Source organism: Notolabrus celidotus, chromosome 4 (genome assembly GCF_009762535.1).
Source record: "Notolabrus celidotus isolate fNotCel1 chromosome 4, fNotCel1.pri, whole genome shotgun sequence".
Taxonomy (NCBI): domain Eukaryota; kingdom Metazoa; phylum Chordata; class Actinopteri; order Labriformes; family Labridae; genus Notolabrus; species Notolabrus celidotus.
Window position 1 is genome coordinate 19,645,742 of NC_048275.1, and position 19,092 is coordinate 19,664,833.

A 19,092-nucleotide genomic window follows, 5' to 3' on the forward strand; every position below is an offset into this window, starting at 1 on the left:
CAGCCGACATGGCCACTGGCCAAGCAGAGGAGTATTTAGGTTGCTATAACATACTGGCTGGCTGCAGACAGGAAATTATCACTTATGTTAATTCGATTCACCACTCTAGATGACCTTAATATACTTACTTCTGAAAATTCACAGGCTTAATCAATCTTTCAGCAGAGATTTATCACTCTTTTGCTATATTATCTATTTAGATTGATAGAAAAGGCAGTTGATTTTTTTAAAAATCACAACAATCCAACAGCGTGTGCAATTAGATAATACAATAAAGTAATTTAAAAGAAAATTAACCCACCACTTTTTTGATAATGTCAGATAAATTTCCCATGGACAAGTGTCAATATAATTTAAGGGCTCCACTTTTTAAAGTTAGCATTAACTTTTTTTTATTATCGTTTTAATGAATTCATATATTCTAAATAATGTTGAGGTTTGAATTACTGAAAAAACATTGTCATGATATCATGTTGGTCTAATGTGAAATCATTCATCACTATACTTATTTTAGCTGAAAACAAGTTGATTAAATAAAAAAATATTAGCAGATTACTTGAAAAAAAAAACAATTTACCACCCAGAACAGTAAGTCCTACTTTAATGCAGTAGTGATAGGCCTCTTAGTGTAACTATGTTATTTATAAAGGGAATCAAGGTAAGGCATATATTTTCTTAATCATAGTTGCTTAAAAGTAAACTCAATACTTACCTTTTTAATCTAGCTTTTAATTTGGAGTAATTTATTTTTAGCCCTGGACTGCATTATTACTTTAATTATTCTATGTATTATCGTAATCATTATTATTGTAATCATTGCTTTAACATTTATTTATCTTATTTAATTATTTATTTATCTATTTATTTCTTGTATTCATCTGATCTTGGTAACGCTACCTTATTTTTAACTTTTCTTTCCACTTTTACTTATTTTATTAATTTTACTGTATTGATTTTATTTTATTTTTAAGTGTTTTATTTATAATCATGCTTTTTATAATTTTACCATTGCTGTTGTTTTCTGTCTCTGTTATTCTGTGAAGCACTTTGGGCTGCATGTTTTTATGTATGAAAGGTGCTATATAAATAAAGTTGAGTTGAGTTGAGTTGAGTTGAATTGAGTTGAATACGTTATATTTTCATTGCAAGTACTCTAACTTAAGGGTTCCAAACTTTTCAGCCCGCAACCCCCAAAATATAGGTGCCAAAGACTTGGGACCCCCACTGTCCCTCAAAGTGTTTTAATGTGGCTTCATTTACCTGGTCTGCAGAAAATTAGCCTTCCTATATGAGCATGTCGCTGTGTTTCTTGTGCTGTTATGAAATAATCTACTGCTAGTGATGCTTTTGATAATTAACTGCTCACTAACCCTAAACTTAGGAGTCATCTGACAAAGAGAAAGGCAGAAAACTCATTACACTTTCTATTTTCAAGGTTTTATTTCAGGTTTAGCTACTATTTTTGTCGATATGTTTTACTATGATGGGTCAAATGTACTGTTTTTAGATAACTTTTGTCATTCAGCTTTTTTTTGTTGCATTTTTTCAGTATTTCTTTGTTCAGCACAAGTTAACAAATTGTATATCTGTAACACAAAACCAACAAAGATTAGAGAAAATTTATAAATACAAAAAATACAAACATAATAATAATAATAAATAAAAATAATAATAATAATAATAATAATAATAATAATAATAATAATAATAATAATAAGCAGTACAAACAAAAGGGAAGATAAACATGGTAAATAAACAAAGATAAATAGTAATAATAATAATAATAATAATAATAATAATAATAAATATGTTTAGATAACTATTTTTTTTACACATTCTGGAAGACATCCCATGACCCCACCATTTGTGTCTCGCGACCCCCCAGGGTCCCGACCCACACTTTGAGAAGCCCCGCGCTAACTTGTTGGAGAGCTGCCTATTTTCATAGCGTCGTATTTGTAGCCAGGTATCTATTGGTAATAGATAAACTTGTATTCATTTGGTTAAATAAATATTTGATAATTAGTTTTTATACATTACATTTGCTGCAAAATCATGTAGACAAAACATGGGATATGTGGTGCGGAGTTTGAAACAGAGACGGCAGCAGAGATTCTGGTGACTGGTACCTGTACTAAATACATACCTGGGCTCGAGCTCCAACCAACACAGCAGTGGAATGACGTAACTGTTGCCTTAGCAACCGATTAGGCGTCACCACCGTGCTCTGCAGATTCATGAGTGCGTTTCTCTGAACGGAGGCTACTCCGTCCCGTCAGGAGAGAGACATAAACAGCGTCCATTCAGCGCCATGGGGACCACATCATGAAGGGAAATAAGCCAGATGTGTTTTTCCGTCCGAGTGATTTGGAGTAACTCTGGAGCTGGACGCGCAGACCTGAAGAACATTACTGTTCCTGGAGCTGTTGTCGTTTACATTACCGAGCAGCTGCAGCCAACATGGCTGAGGATGACAGCGAGTGGGTGATTGAGAGCATCGTAGGCTACCTAGGAAGCCCGGAGTGGGTCATACCTGTCACGGACTTTATGGAACACAGATGCACAGGTAAACATAGGCTGTGTCCCGTGTTCAGCGTGGACACACTAAAAACCTCCCTTGAGCTGAGGACTGTGAGCACTTTGGCTAAGCTAACTGTGAAAGCTAACGTGTGACTGTGATGTTTTTGTTGACCTATTTATTCTGTAGTAAAACTTTTCACAGTGCACTTTACTTCACTCCTATATCCGAGCAGCTAATCAGACTGTCTCAAGAGTTCCTTCATTGTAAGGATTCAAAAGACACATAAAGGTAGCAAGTCATAGCATGGGGAATGTCGTGTTGTGAAGTTGACATACTTTGCTAAGTGTGAACATTGGCTACTTGTATTCGTAAGTTTAATAAAGGTAAACACAGAAAGTAGAAGAAGTGTTGTTTGTCTGTCTGCTGCGTTAATAACATGATGTTTATACCTCTTTTAGTTTTTGATGACGAGGATGAAAATAAGTTGTCATACACAGATATCCACGCGCAGTATAAAAAACTGGTGAGTACAGCCTTTTGCTCCACGTCTGTGAGATGACATATCTCTGATTGAATTTGCCTCCTCATCAGTGGCTTCATATTGCTGACTCATGAAACAGATCTGATGTAAGCTGCTTTTCTTTTTGCAGGTGGAGAAGCTGTTAGATAATTACATGCAGGAGGTAGGCATCAACGAGCAACAGTTTCTGGAGGCATGCACCTCTCCTTTTGCCAAGTCAAAAACACTGCAGGTACGTTAAGCTCCTTGTTGGCACAACAGTGTCAGCCTTCAACTTAACCTGAATAGAGAATCAGGGCTGGGATTTACTTACATAACTGCAGTTGTGCTGTTTTTGTAACTCTGTGCAAGGATAGCATGACACAGGCTTTTATTTCAAAAGATACAATGTGAATTAATTAAATGAAAATCACAAAAATCACATTTGTCTTTAAGCCCTGATTTAGAGCCATGATGTTATTTCCTAACAGTAAACTGAATATATATCACATACAGGGCTGCAGCTAATGATTATTTTTGGTGTCGACTAATCTATTGATTATTTTTTTGATTAGTCACGATTATTTGGCTCAAGTATTTGAGGGGTGCATGAGTCTCTCCTCATCACAAACTCATCCACACGCCTTTGCTTAGCACAACTTAAATAGAAGGAACAAAATAGAGTATTGTTGTTTTTGTATTATTTTACTATTTTAAGGCTATATATATCATGTTTTATAACAGTGCAGTAAGTTAAACAAATTGTCACCGATTTCTTACTGCGTAAATATCTTATTAAATTAATAGTAATCTGCTTCATAACAGACAAATTGGACAGATTTTTACAACTCAGAATGAACGCTAGTTCAAGAGACAACATGTACCGGCCGGCATGTGATTTTAAAAGAAGAAGAAGAAAGTCCTTTACTCGTCCCACAATGGGGAAATTCAAGTGTCACAGTAGCAAGTAGACAGTGCAAAAAATATATATAAAGCAAACAAGAGCCTATAAAGTAACAATTATTAAAAAGTAATTAGCAATTAAAATTAAAATTAAAATCAAAGAGGCGAAAAAAAAAGCATATCTACAACATATATATATATATATATTATTGGTTATAGAGTCTGACCACTGCAGGAAGAAAAGACCTGCGGTATCTCTCCGTGAGACACCGCGGGTGAAGAAGTCTGTCACTGAACGAGCTACTTATTGTTGTTATGGTCTCCTGGAGACATCATATCATACAACATTAACAGTTAACAACTATAATATGACGTTTTCCACGTCGACACATTTTTGTAGTCGATGTAATCCATTATGTCGACTAATCATTGCAGCCCTAATCACATATAGCAGCGCTCTTGTGTTGCAAGCATTTGTCAAGACACATTCTAAGCATCTGAGGGGAGAATTTCATCAGAAACAAATGTTTTACTGTAGTAATATCTGAACTACTGAAAAGTTGACAAAAATATTCTATTAGTCTAATATTTTGTTGGGGAGTCATCTCTATGACAGGCAACAGTTCTGCTCCAAGTAGACAAGACAAGATTGCAGTTCCTTCCAAATTTTTCCCTGCATGAAATTGTGACGGTCAAGCCCTTCTTTAGTCTCCATATAACTTTAAGTGGTTTGATTGTATGACATCAATCTCTATGTTGCTAAGTCACTTACATTAATGTTAATCAAGGTAGTAATTAAGTGGCAGGGGCAGAGGAGCAGATTGCCTATTTAGTCTTTAACCCTCTCCATTTAGCCTACGATCTCAACCATAGATTGTGGTAACAAGTTGTTAATTGCATACCCATCTTGTGTTTCCCTCATAATTACTCTTCTTTATAAGAGCGTATCCACCATGTCCTGTAACACTACTAGACCTTGTAAACAAAATTGCTGTCCTGAAAGATGAAACTGTGTGTGTGTGTGTGTGTGTGTGTGTGTGTGTGTGTGTGTGTGTGTGTGTGTGTGTGTGTGTGTGTGTGTGTGTGTGTGCGTGTGTGTGTGCGTGTGTGTGTGCGTGTGCGTGTGTGTGTGCGCGTGCGCGTGTGTGAAGATGTGGTTCTGTTTTAGTTGTCTAAGTTGTAACTGTTCACACGGGTTGTTTCAGACAACCACTTGCCAAATAGCATGAGGTTTTAAAGGTTGAATGAGGATTTTGGGGTAAAAGTAGTCACAGTTTAAAATATTACAGTCTATCAATAGATTTTCCCTGGCACCGATCACAAGGTGTTGGCAGCTAAGGAGTTCCGGATTTCATCACAGTCCACAAGAGACTTGGATCTTGCTAATTACCAAATATAGTAGTAGTAACAGTTAAATCCACAGGAGCCTTCTTACTATGTAATTCAAGGTCTTATTCACATTATGGTAAGCATTTATGGAGAATGAGAAATTACATTCAATCTAAATTAGAAAATATGTTCTGCCGCAAATAAGGAGTGGTTGTTGACCTTATTTATTTTCATCATCGTGTTTTAAATGTTTCCAGAGGAGGTTCAGTTCTATAGTAATGTGGACCTCCAAATACTTTGGTGCTATTATTTTGCTTTCATAGCTACAAAAACTACAAATAATTATGTAGTCTGTGTTCACTTCAAACTAAAATAGGATATCAAATAGATACTTAAAACTTACTGTTTTGGCATGCAGTGATTGTTTGGACAGCCTTGATTGTCACGTGTGCTGTGTCTGGCAAAAGCCAATCAAAACGTGATCTGCCATCTTAACACATTCTTGAGAGACAGTTAAGTGTACAGTTATTTATCTAATATTACAAAAATAAGGGAGTTAAATGTTGAGTTTTGAGTTTTACATGTGATACTCTGAGTAGATTTAATACATGGTATTGTAGAGGTGTGAAAAAATATTGATACAGCCATATATCGTGATACTTTGACCTCCAATATGATATTGATATTTCAACTCTTAATATCGATATTTTTGTAATAATAAAAATTCACATTTTAGCCGAGTTGGAACTAAAATACAACTTCAGTATTTCAGAAACAATAAAGTCGAAAAGTTGTTTTCAATCAAATAGCTTAGACCTAATTTGTCCTTTCAATTTTGAGTAATATTGTGTGATTTACATACACACCATCTCTATTTTTTCTTAGTTTACTGTGTACAATATCGCAATATATCACAATATTGTGATATCATGAAATATCGTGAAACTATCGTATTGTGAACCAAGTATCGTGAGGTTCTTGGCAATACTCACCCCTATAGTATTGATGGGGTTTCTGCTGCTTACACCAGAAGTTTCACACTTACCTAGCTTGGTCTGGTTTGGTTTATGTAACAGGTTCTTGCTTTTTGTGTACATATATATATATATTAATTTTCAAAGTGGATATCAACAACAACAAAAAACAGAAAGACAAAAAATAACAATACAAATCAGTACAAGACAAAGAAGACAAAAGACGACAAAGACAAAGCATCAAAATAATTTACAAGACAAAAACAAGACAAAACAAGAAGATAATGACCCGACAGCCCCCAGATCAAGACTCACAACTAAATAGAAATATCTCATAGCTACAGCGCATCATCCTACCACGGTCCATTCCATCCCTGCATTGTCTGTCACACTCCATCATCTCATCCCGAACTGACTCTGACTGCTGCTGGCATTATAATGCATAATATATTATATTATCTATTTATCTTTGCCATATTATATTCTGTTATATTACATTATTATTGTTTACTACAACTCACGGTCATATTACATACCCAGATTTATTTTTATTTATTGCTAATCTGTCATTACCAACCATAATCACACCATGTCAACCTGTCACTACTGAATCATTTTTAATACTGCCTGTAACTACTGCTATTTAATCTAATAGCATATTTGTAACATTGTATATATCTAAATTGTATTCTATCTTTACTTATTTATTTTTATTTTTACTTATTTTATTTTATTTTACTTATTGAAACTTCTTGATTGTAGTTATGTCTGGGTTGCTGTAACAACTGAATTTCCCCCCTGGGGGATCAATAAAGTAATATCTTATCTCATCATATGCTGCTTAAGTAGTAAAACATACATTGGTAAAGAGGTCAACAGATATATGGCACCACGCCACAAACCCTCCTAAGAGAAGGAGAGGGCAAACGGCATCCCGCCAAAACTGCAAAAGGAGATAGGAAAATTCAATTCTTATTTATGGAATAAGGTTCAAATTGGGAGGCACTCCACCTTTTTGTAACACGTCTATAATTCATAAGGTAGATAAACTAAGACTGGTTGCCAAATTTAAAAAAACTATCGTTGTTCCATTTTAGAGGCTTTCCTTTGGTATAACCTTGTGTATTTCTCTGTTCCACTGTGTTACTGTTGGTGGTTTGTCTTTAATCCACTGAAACAAAATACACCTTCTTGCTAGTAATAACAATTTCGTTAGGAGGATGTATTGTGATGGATTAAGATCTAGACCGTCTTGTGGAAACCCTAACAGAAACAGTGCAGGTTCTCTCTTTTTGAAAAATTTTTTGAGCATTCTTCACTTTGATTTTTTCACTATTTTTCTTTCTTTCCGACAAAAAAAAAAAAAAAATCTGAAAAGTACTTTATGTTGCGACAAGTCTGTCATCAATATTCTTAAGTAGAACTTTTTATGATGGAATAAAAACAAGAGAACAGAACATTTTATATCAGTGCTCTTTATGTGCAATAGGATTCTGCTGAGCAATGAGACTAAGAAGCTGGTGACACAGTTGTAGTCAGTACAGTTAATATGCATTAAAGGTATGGTACACAGATTTGCTCAGCATTAGCCTAGATGTCTGACATACCTTTCACTACAGACAGGAAGCTTACATGAAAGTTAAGACTAAGTGGCACCCAAACAGATCTGATAGCTTTCAGCTGTTGGTCAGCTTTTCTCTTCTTTTTCTGTAGTCCTGGTGTTAGGGATCCATTGTGAGGCCAGCTTTAATCTACAGAAACATGAACATGTTTCCTTTCAGAAAAATGATAACACCTTGTGTTACCTTTATGCTGGTGACTCACATGTGTGCCTCCTGCTAAAATCTGTGGATTCCTTATCCCATCCCCTGAACCATTTTGAGTTTATAAGAGAATGACATACAAGTTCCTCCAAACAATAACAAAACTGTCATAGTGTTTTGGTCCTTTTTTTGTTTAGAAGCTATTTTCATATTGACTTAAGCCTCCGCCCCTCTTATATGAAGTAACATGCAAAAAAAAGATTGTTATTCTATTTCTGCACTTAAACTACAAATAGTTGAGTCATCTTGAAACTTAAGCCTATTCAGAATCAGATCAGAAACAGAAACAGAATTGGAATCAGAAATATTTTATTTATCCCAGGGAGGGAAATACGGTCATTACAGAGCTCTTATAAACAGTATGTAAGAAAGTTAAAATATTGATAGAAGAAGGAATAAAATAAGATAAAGATCAAATAAAATAGATTAAAATAAAATGATAATAAAGTATATACAGAGGTGCAGAATAGCTCCAATTAGCTATGTGCAAAAATTCTTTATTCTGTATTTCTATGCCTCATAACACCATTACAACTAAACTGGACCATAACAGTATTATGTAGTTAGGCCAGCATTCTTCATTAACTCACTGACAGATTGTTCAAAATGAAGGTTGACCATTCCCGAAACATAATCATGTTTCTCATTTTTTGTCCTCTTTTTTTCTTGTTGGTATGCTTGGTCTGTTTTTATATTTGCATTATATTTATCATTTTCATACACTGTTCAGTGTTAGCTCATGTACCCCTGATTAAAATCAATAAATGAATAAATAAAAGTTCCATTATAGAAAGCTGTTTGGGAACAGTGTCCCACCATCAAACTGATTGTGATCATTTTAATTGAATCAATAATCTTGAGACTTAATTGGGGAATGAAGTGAGATTAATCTTCATGGATATGCTCAGAACTAAAAATGACCTAAGACTTAATTAAACTGATATGATGATGTTGTGAATGATCCTATCCACCTCCTGCCTTGTTGTGTTACCAGTCACCCATAACTATCCTGTGTATATGATGATTATTCAGTCTCTTATGTATTGTTGGTTTTGTTGTCTAGTCTGTGTTTCAGCCAGTCTTGGCAACAGACGACTTCCAGATGTTTCGCTCACTGATGGTCCAGAAGAACATGGAGCTGCAGCTTCAAGCCCTCAGGGTCATTAAAGAAAGAAATGGTATGCACACATACAGTGGATACAACCAAAGGCAAACTCAAAAACAAGACAACAGTACTGATGGAGCTGCCACTAACATGAGCCTGTGTGTGTGTGTTTGTATAGGGGCACTCCCGGAGTGTCTGACTGACGGCGTGGATGTGATGGCAGAGTTGCAGGAGCAAGAGATGAAAATCCTGCAAGAGGTTCTCAAGTAAGTTCTCCTCTTCTTCTTTGATGGACAGTCTTTTGACTTTTAGCGATTTATTTCCACTAGATTTGAAACTGAGTGAGTTAAACATACAAGTGGAATCAAAGTACACAATGAACCCCTAGTTATGGAATTATAATGTTTTGGATGGCAACAATAAGGGAGCCAAAACCTGACCCTACTGTGCCTACACTTTATGCCTTCGATACTGAATGAATCAGCTGTATACGATGGCAGTCAATTACAATGTTTACATGTTACAAATGTTGACCTAGTTTGGTATTTCAATCCTCAACTGTTCACTTTTAAAAATGTATTGTTGGCATTATAATTACCAGCTTAAATTGAATATTTTTGTCTCATTTATTAGAGCAAAAAAAACAAAAAAAACAGTAACATTATTTTTGAAAAGTGAAGATATGTACTAGATTAAGTCAGTAAATATTTGTATGTCCTTTTTAGCTGCTAACATAATACAGTCATCTTTAAATTAGGACTGAGTTCATTCATCATTACACCATTCTGATATGTCCAGATTCTCTGTATGTACACACTGGCTGTGTGTGTGTCCAGCTTTCTAGAAGCTCCTACCTCTGCTCTCTAATGAGATTTTGCAGGCAGCCTGGCCAAGTAGAACACACTGAGTCTAATGGGACCACAGTTAAGCTCCTTAGGGTTCAGCTAATTTAGGTTGGAGGGATTGACACTAAACAAGCAACTGAGAAAAAAAGTATTTCATCCCCTTTGTCTTACCAGGGTACACTGGCTGCTAATCAGCACTGTGCTCTACTGCATTTCCTCGCCTTCAAGATATGGCACACTGCCATTACAAGGCTTTTCTGCAACCCACTTTCTTTTCAGCACTTGAATGCACCATGAAGGATTTTATTTATTGCCCTGATTAGCTCTTGATTTCAAATGATACACCACATCGTGATGAAACAGCTTTCCAACTTTGAGGGAGAGCTCACATGCTACGGGAAGGATGCGGATTACTAATCAGAAGCATATTTTATACTTACAAGCTAAGTTTCATTTTCAGCTGACATGACTAAGCAAATTTCACGAGGTTTTCTGTTGGTGCAAAATCATTGCGCAGATCATTTATAAGATTACAAATTTAAAAATTAATTGATTATTTGCTTTTTTAAAGGTTGCATTGCGGCTTATTTTACAAGCAGTATTGAAGACATGCTGGTGGCCTAGCGGTCTAATCGCCCAACGTACAGAGGCTACAGTCCTCATGGCAGGGGTTGCCGGTTCGATTCCCTGCCGGTCGACCATTTCCTGCATGTCTTCCCCCACTCTCTACTCCCCACATTTCCTGTCTCTCTTCAGCTGTCCTATAAAAAATAAATAAAGGCAAAAAGGCCAAAAATATAACTTAAAAAATAAAATAAAAATAATAATAATAATAATAATAATAATAATAATAATAAATGGGATATCTATTTGGTCTACAAATCTGATGGTTTGCCCGAGCACAGAATGGTAGAGTAGCCGAAAGCAAAACAGTGATTATTTTTTCAGTTGGATGAAACTGTGCGGGTGTTGCTAACTCTTACTGGTTTACACATGTTGGAATCTTTTGATGACTTGTGGTTAAAGGGATGTTTGATTCAAACATTTAAGAAATGGCTTTAGGCTTGATTGACAGTTCTATGGTATAGCTGTCAAAATGTGCGTCCTTCCGGATACAGGATTTCTGACCAGGCACAGGCCCATTAACAGCTAGAATTGCCTCCATCAAACTGCTACCCTTTCCTTCATGTAGTATCGATTTGTTTATAAGAAAACAAACATCAGTGGATAAACAGCATCCAAACAAACATACATCTAATTGAGACCTTTGCATGACACTTCTCTTCTCTTGAAAATTTTTCAAAACCGACACTACTTAAAGATTGAAATGTTTATTTTTGGCAAAGTTTTAGTTCTATGCTCTCATCAATCTTGATGACTTGTTAGGTCTGTGCATTAGACTAGGGGTTCCCAAAGTGTGGGTCGGGACCCCCCCGAGGAGTCGCGAGACACAAGTGGTGGGTCGTGAGATGTCTTCCAGAATATATATTTTTTAAGTTTTCTTAAAAATTGTACATTTTACCAATTATAGTACACAATTTTGACAAAATTAGTAGCTAAACTTGAAATAAAACCTTGAAAATAGAAAATGTGATGAGTTTTCAGCCTTTCTTTTTGCCAGATGACTCCTAAGTTTAGGGTTAGTGAACAGTTAATTATCAAAAGCATCAGTAGCAGTAGGTTAATTCATAACGGCACAGGAAACACAGCCACATGCTCATATAGGCAGGCTTATTTCCTGCAGACCAGCTAAATGAAGCCACATTAAACCACTTCAAGGGATAGTGGGGGTCGCGAGTCTTTGGCATCTGTATTTTTTGGGTCACAGGCTGAAAAGTTTGGGAACCCCTGCATTAGACTATCCTTTAATGGCTGTAGCTCATGATTTCTCTCCATCTACAACCAAAGTAGTCCATGCTTTTGTAGAAGTCTTACTAGAATTCACGTTGTTGAATAAATCAAATTAAAGGATCTGTGTGTGGTGCCCTGGTGATCCCTGTGAGCAAGCTGGGCCACAGCATGGTTAAAGGCTAACTGGACAATGGAATCTGCTTTACTGTAGATTAACTTGGCTTTTATTACACCTGGGTTACTAATCATACTCTGAAACAGCCTAAGTGAGCTCTTAAATGTTAAAGAGCGTGGCCTCTTAAGACATTTCAGGCTTGTGAAGAATTACAATTTTCTTTTGCAAAGTTTTTATCAAGTGTAACAATTCATGTTGCATTCATTCAAACAGTATCAAATCTCAGAGTGGACGCTTTCTTCCCTCTGATTTTACTTTTTCCACAGAAAGTCAAAAGAGGAGTATGATGAGGAAATGTCCAGGAGGATGCGATTAGGGGAAGAGGTTGGTTCCACTTCCAGCAGCTGCTCTGATAAGCCAGTGGTAGAGAGCAGGGAAGCCCATAATGCCACGTCTGCTCCCAGCCAACAGGGCAACACTGCCAAGGTAAGGCCTCATGAGATCATCAGCTGTTGGATCCAAATGAGACTTTCGTACAAACCCAGTTTTAGAACTCCACAGGAGTCCTGTGAGGCTTTTTGTGCAAGCAACGAGAACCCTAAGATATGAAACATTTTTTACATGCTTAATGTTTCTTGTCTGATCCATTAAACCCCATTTTTATAACTTTATTTCCACTTTGCTTTTTATTCCATGCAAAGACCAAAACCAAGGGGGCCGGTGACACCAGCGGCAGTAATGGTCACCACCTTCCACTGGTGAATGGACACGCTGAATCGAACCCGGTAACTGAAGCATGTAGCTAGTTGTTTTCTTTTTCCTATCTTTTTCTAAAATTTTTGCAGACAGTACAAAATGATGTCACACAAGAGTAAGAATAAATCAGCGTATCTGCATAGAATAGAACAAAAAATCCCCAAGTAAATAGAAAAACAAGACAAACAGGACAATAGAAAAATAAATCATTTACCCAGCCAACCCTCACCCTCCCAGCTTCCTAAGGTAGTTGTCCATTAGGGACCGTCTTATTATAGATACTAGTAGACAATACAAGTAGACATAGAACATACATAAGTATAAGTACATACAGTTCTGTAGCTATGATTTATCTAGTGACACAGTTAGTGCCCAGTCTTAGGGATGCATCCACTTCATAACACCATGTGAAATAAATGGGCAAGTAGTGGCTTGGTTTATGTGAATTCGGCTGAATATCAAGTTATTTTTTTTTTTTTATAAATATTTTTATTGAGAAATATGGCAAATTCCAATTTACAATTACAATTAATTATACAATGACAGATGAACTTCGAAAGTCACAAAAGCAAAGACATGTATAGTGAGTGACTATTACAATGGAATACTGTGCATCCCAAGTATTGAAGTACAAAAATAATAATACAAGCCATAAATTCCCATTTCAATTTTTCAGTGAGCATAGAGAAAAAAAAAAAACATGACATATCTCCCAAAAAATATCTATATATAGTATTAATGTTAATAACAGTTATAATTGTAATATATTAATAAAACTAAATATAATAAAATGAATTAATAATCAAAAATAAATACAAAGTTGTAAAAAAAAAAAGTAAGAAGGAGAAAAACAGACATGGGGGGTGGGGGGTTGTTAATCAGGAGGCAAAAACTACAGAGTTTTGAAGAAGGATAGAATGGATTGCCACCTATCTTAAAACTTTCTAGAGTTGCAAGTTAATTTTTGGCACAGGAAGAGGGTTTTCTCTGATACCAAAATGTTTGTTTACTAAACAAGTATTGACATCATGTTCAAACACAAAGTAGAAGTGCAACCTTTGGCACGATAATAACATTTTGTATGTCTAGTGGCAGCTTTGTAGTTTTTAAATCTAATAAGTGATGTTGCTCTTGTGATATCAATAGAATATTTTGATACAAATGTTAGTTTTTGCAATTTATACACAAATAATTTGATATAAAAAACAGCCTTTAGATATTCAGGGGTCATGTGAAAATGCAGAGATGCTTCGTGTTCAGTTCATTAGCAGTCAGTGTTGTAGCACACATTACCTTATGGTTCAAGCTTCAGAATTGCTCCTTTCTCCCTACTCTGCATTCAGTTAAGAGCATTGCATGAGGTCTCTTGGGTTGTGTCTTTGCAGCATTGTGTAAACCACACTTTACACCTCACTTACATCCTTTCCTTGGACATGTCTTCACAGCATTATTAGCGGTTGTTTGCTAGATTCTCCTAGCTTCTAGTGTGACCAGGTTTTCTTTTCATGGCCTGAAAATGTGATCTTAAGTCATAGAATCAGTTAATCAGCTTTTTTTGCAACACACACATCATTTCATTTTTCAGGACACTGGCAGATCCCTTAAAATGTTCTGGGGTACAACATTACTGAAGACCTTGCAGAAATACATGTAGGGGAAAAAAGTGATTGCATTCACAATACACAGACACAGTTTTTTTCCACAATTAATACGTTTTAAAGGCAACATAAGCTTATTAGTTTCAGACCAATGGGCACACAGCTTTACCATCAGAGGCAGAGCTGCCTAAGTGTACATTTCTGCCTGGTCAGGTACATGTGGAAGGACAGAAAATAGAAACAGATCAACCCGAAAAGGAGCTGATGTTTGCAAGAATCCAGAAATTTGAAACATAAATGTTGAATTAGCATTACCAGGTTACAAAAGTGGCTTCAGTTCAATGCAGTGGTTGTAGCATTAATAATATATTAATAACCGCAGTCCCTCTTTCCAGGTCAACAGCAAACCTTCAAAAAAAGAAGATAGCAAGACCGTTGCCACAGGAAGTGCAGCTAAAAGCAGCTCCACACCTAAACCCAAGCCAGGTAACTAAGAAAAGCTTTCATTTGTTTAATTTTCTTGCTTTGTTTGAACCTGAGAAAACTTGACTTAATCCAAATAGTAGTTTTCAAAGCATCTCTAACCTCTAAATATCACGGTTATGCATTTTTACAGACAGTGGCAGTAACGGTGTGGAGTCCAGAGTCCTCCCAGCAGTCAGAGCTGCAGTGAAGCCCTCTGAACCCTCAGTCAGCCTCAATCCTGAGTCCAAGCAGCAGAGCAGCAGCAGCCAGAATGCAGCCGAGGCATACCTGGAGGAGGCGCACAGAGAGGCTGGCTTCTCTAAGCCATACACTGTGAGTCAGTGAGCCTGTGAGATACAGTGCTCACAGTCTGTGAGATGGAGTAGGGTGTGGTGTTAAGTGTGATTCACAGGCTGTATGTGGTTAGCCTAGTGAGAAAGGTGATTGAGCCAACCTTTTAGACACACACATCCTATAAACTCAAAAGTAGTTAATCCAATATAATTATGTCCTTATTCAAGTGTGCATAATGTTTTCTTGTGAATGGTTAGATTAAGACTGGTACTCCTGTTGTCTCACCTTCACCTCCCTCCATCCTGCAGGAGTTGACGGCGTCTCAGCAGGAGGAGCTCCAGCAGAGGGCGACATATCTCCGTCAGCAGCGAGACAAGCTGCATGCACTGAAGAAAGAACAGCAGAAAAGCAAGCAGACGACCACACCAGAGGAGTTACCAGCCACCACAACCACAACTACCACAACCAGCAGCACAACCCCGGTAAATACTGCCTGCTCCCTCTTTCACATGTCGGGTCAAAGGTCACGATGAGTCCCCTGACTGTTAGGAACACTGAATATTTCTTTGTACCTGTTCTTTTTGTCTGCCTTGGCCTTAATCTATGAATAACACTTTGGTAATGCAAACACTGAGTCAATGGTAGCTGACTTTTTTCCTTTCTACCACAGTCAACATTACTGCACATTCGGCAGGTGTCAGATTCAAATTCCTTCATGAATATAGAGTTATTTATAGAATCTATTGTAAATACAGATTATTTAAGAGCTGATCTGGTGCAGAATGAATTGGGCCAGGACCTGATCATATGAATAAGTCATCTGTCAGCCATCTTTTTAATTTTGCTCATGTATTTTTTGTTTTTGATTTTCTTTGACCTCTTTTATTTTACTTTCTTTCACCTTAAATCATCCTTCTGAACTTATTCTTTATTGCCTTTTTTGTTCTGCATTTCCCTCTGTTCTGTATCTAACCTGGTGCGACTTACCAGGAGGCAGTGGGGCAGTCACAGAGAAATGGGGCCTGTACCCCTCCTCCTCCTCCTCCTCTTACTCCTTCTACACCAGCACAACACTCTACTGCTAACTCCTCCAAACAAAAGGTGATCCATCAGCTGCTCCTGCCTGATGTGAACACGCGTGCTCATCTGTGTGAAGTGTGACGCTGAGGTTTTGCTGTGTAGTGCTAAGGCTTTGGCCCTGAAGGACAAAATTAATTTACAAAAGATCAAACCCTTTTACAAAGTTGGAGACAAATTTACATTTTGGGAAAGATTTTTACGTTTTATAAAACCAAATTCCAGAAAATCAGCAAAACCCTTTTACCAAGGCCACAACAAATTTACATTTAAGGAAACATATTTACAAAAGACAATTTTACAAACTACGGAACACTTTTACTATTGCTGAAACAAATTAACATTTCATTTTTATGGAAGGGGAATGTACCAAATACCAGAAGTGATCCAGAAGTGATCCGGAAGTGATCGAGTGAGGGGTCATTTAGTTTGTTTGGATGGAGAGAAACCAAACGGAGATGGACATGGTTTACATATTAGGACATCCTCGGGTCTCAGAGTGAGGTGTCAGACCTCAGATGAAAAAGCATCATGTCTCCGGAAAAGCTTCATCATGTGTCAGAATTCAGATGAAACGGCCTTAGACCACATAGCCTCAGGCTAAAGGGAGTCAGGATAAAAATAAGATAAGATACTCCTTTATTCGTCCCACAGCGGGATAATTCATGGAGTTACAGCAGTAAACAAGAAGGTGTACAGTACAATAATTTCAACAAGAATATATATATATAGGAAAGAAATGTTCATCAGAGACGACAGCTTGGCCATAATTCTCCTGTCAGCCACCACCTCAAAAGGGTCCAGTACTGAGCTGAGCTGGCCTTCTTTGCCAGTTAGTTCAGTCTTGCTCTCCTGTATCCTGTCCACCCACAGCAGGTGAAATCCTTCCAATGTGGCGTTCATGTCTGGTGTTAGCTCTGTTAGCATGATGCTACTCTGCCAGTATTCCCTCTGGTGCTGGGTTAGCTCGTCCACCTTATCGTAGATAGATCTTAAAATCTAAAAAGAGTCAGACTTAATGGTAAAAGTGTTCCGTCATTTGTAAAATTGTCTCCAGCTTTGTAAAAGGGTTTCATCTTTTTTAAATTTGTTTCCTTAAATGTAAATTTGTTTTGGCCTTGGTAAAAGTGTTTTTCTGATGTAATTTTGTTTATGAAAATGTAAAAATGTTTTCCAAAAATGTAAATTTGTCTTCAACTTTGTAAAAGTGTTTCATCTTTTGTAGATTTGTTTTGTCCTACAGGGCCACCGTATTTGTCTCTACCTTACACACCCAGCCATCGACTGCAGATGGAGCTCTTTAGATCTATATGCTGTTGAAATATTTCATTGAAACCCCTGAAAATGTAGACGGAGCCAAAATCCTCACACTAGCTGCTTTTGCTTAGTGCTTCAAGTTGTGCTTCTATGCATGTGGTGCTGTACTTCTTCCCTCCCTCAACATTAAGTAAGCCAGCAGTAGTGTTCATCATCTGCTCTTTGTGGTTGTTTACCCTCCTGCCTGGTCTGCTCTCTTCACACAGGAGATATCTGCAGAGGAGAAGAAGAAGCTGCAGAAGAGAAAACATCTGGCTGACAAGCTGAAGGAGGAAGTAATCAAGAAGTAACTTCCTTCTTATACTGCAATATTCTGACTTCTATCCCATCTGTGTACTCTGTCAGTCAGACATAAGACTTCCTTTACACAGCCTCCTTCAGCCAGATAATTCACCTTTCAGTGGAGGGGTTTCCAAAGATACATAACTAGTATGAGGTCTTCCTTCATCAGCGTTCTTTTCAGTGCTGTCTATAGAGGAAGAAGGTGCATCTTTTTTTTTTTTTTTTTTCAGATGTACCAGTTCAGTATGCGTCAGTCTTCGCTAACAAGAGACCATTCAAGTATTTGTAAGACCTTTTAGCCAGTCACATATGTTTGACCGAGCAAGATATGAAAATATCAGGCAAACTGAGAAGCACAAGGACGAGGCAGTCAAACAGCAGGCTATGTTGAATGCCTGGAAGAAGTCCCTGAATGGTTAATAATGGTCTAAAAAAATCTTACATTTCAGAGCTTCACTATTCATAGATATGTAAATGATTATTATGCAACACTACACTGGTCAGTATGACTCATTATCTATTTTTCTGCTCACTATAGATTGAGCCATAATGTAGAGAACAGTGGAGGAGTGATTATGGACACATCTCAAAGCTACATTCAAAAAAACATACAGACTTAATGTTAGGCACAGCTGGTCTGGCTTTGTATCAGTGAGTTAAGGGTTAATGTTGAGATGAGGTAACATTTGCTAACACAAGTGTAAAGTCTTATTTACGTTGGGTGGAACATCATAAGGCTGATAACATGACAGCAGAGCTATGTTGAGGTTGGACAGATGATGATAACTATGTGTTCATAAAGGGGCCAAGAGAACAGTGTGTCGCTTTCTATAATGAACGCAGTATTTCCTGTATGCTGTTTAATAAATCACATTTTATAGAAACGACCCCGGACTCTGTGTGTCAGTACAGACTCTGTTGTGGGATGCTGGTGGCCTAGCGGTCTAAGCACCCCACAAACAGAGGCTACAGTCCTCGTCGCAGGGGTCGCCGGTTCGATTTCCGTTCGGTCGACCATTTCCTGCATGTCTTCCCCCACTCTCTACTCCCCATATTTCCCGTGTCTCTTCAGCTGTCCAATAAAATAAAGGTAAAAAATATAACTAAAAAAAAAAGACTGATGTTACAGATCAGGATGAAGAGAGTGCAGAATGTTGTAATCTGATGGAATGAAAATGGAAAATCTCATTTGTATTTTCAGCACTTTTGGATGAGACCAAATACTATGCATGGGTCTCATCCTGGTACAAAATCATGTCAAAACACACTATGCTGTTAAAAAACACCAGAGGGACTATTTTATGCAATGGCAATATGGCACCATTCACAATTATCTTC

At 37.1% G+C, this 19,092-nt stretch overlaps 1 protein-coding gene across 2 annotated transcripts; it reads left to right on the forward strand.

The window, feature by feature from the left end:
* Positions 1–1,918: 1,918 nt before the first annotated feature.
* On the forward strand, positions 1,919–18,641 carry cfap36 (cilia and flagella associated protein 36). 2 transcript variants are annotated; one of them, XM_034681916.1, is made up of 12 exons: positions 2,045–2,566; positions 2,980–3,044; positions 3,172–3,273; positions 9,113–9,227; positions 9,333–9,420; positions 12,292–12,451; positions 12,667–12,750; positions 14,715–14,805; positions 14,936–15,117; positions 15,387–15,560; positions 16,069–16,179; positions 17,679–18,641. In XM_034681916.1, exons 1-12 carry the CDS (start codon positions 2,461–2,463, stop codon positions 17,760–17,762), a joined length of 1,362 nt encoding a protein of 453 aa, XP_034537807.1. In that variant the 5' UTR covers positions 2,045–2,460; the 3' UTR covers positions 17,763–18,641. The 2 variants fall into 2 exon arrangements, with proteins under 2 accessions (XP_034537808.1, XP_034537807.1); XM_034681917.1 differs by lacking the exon at positions 16,069–16,179 and having other exon boundaries at positions 1,919–2,566.
* Positions 18,642–19,092: the final 451 nt, after the last annotated feature.

Bases quoted from the DNA above. Each gene is read 5' to 3' on its own strand.
- cfap36 (XM_034681916.1), top strand. From the start codon at position 2,461: ATGGCTGAGGATGACAGCGAGTGGGTGATTGAGAGCATCGTAGGCTAC. The intron at 12,751-14,714 runs GTAACTGAAGCA...CCCTCTTTCCAG, and splicing joins GACACGCTGAATCGAACCCG to GTCAACAGCAAACCTTCAAA. The intron at 15,561-16,068 runs GTAAATACTGCC...GCGACTTACCAG, and splicing joins CAACCAGCAGCACAACCCCG to GAGGCAGTGGGGCAGTCACA.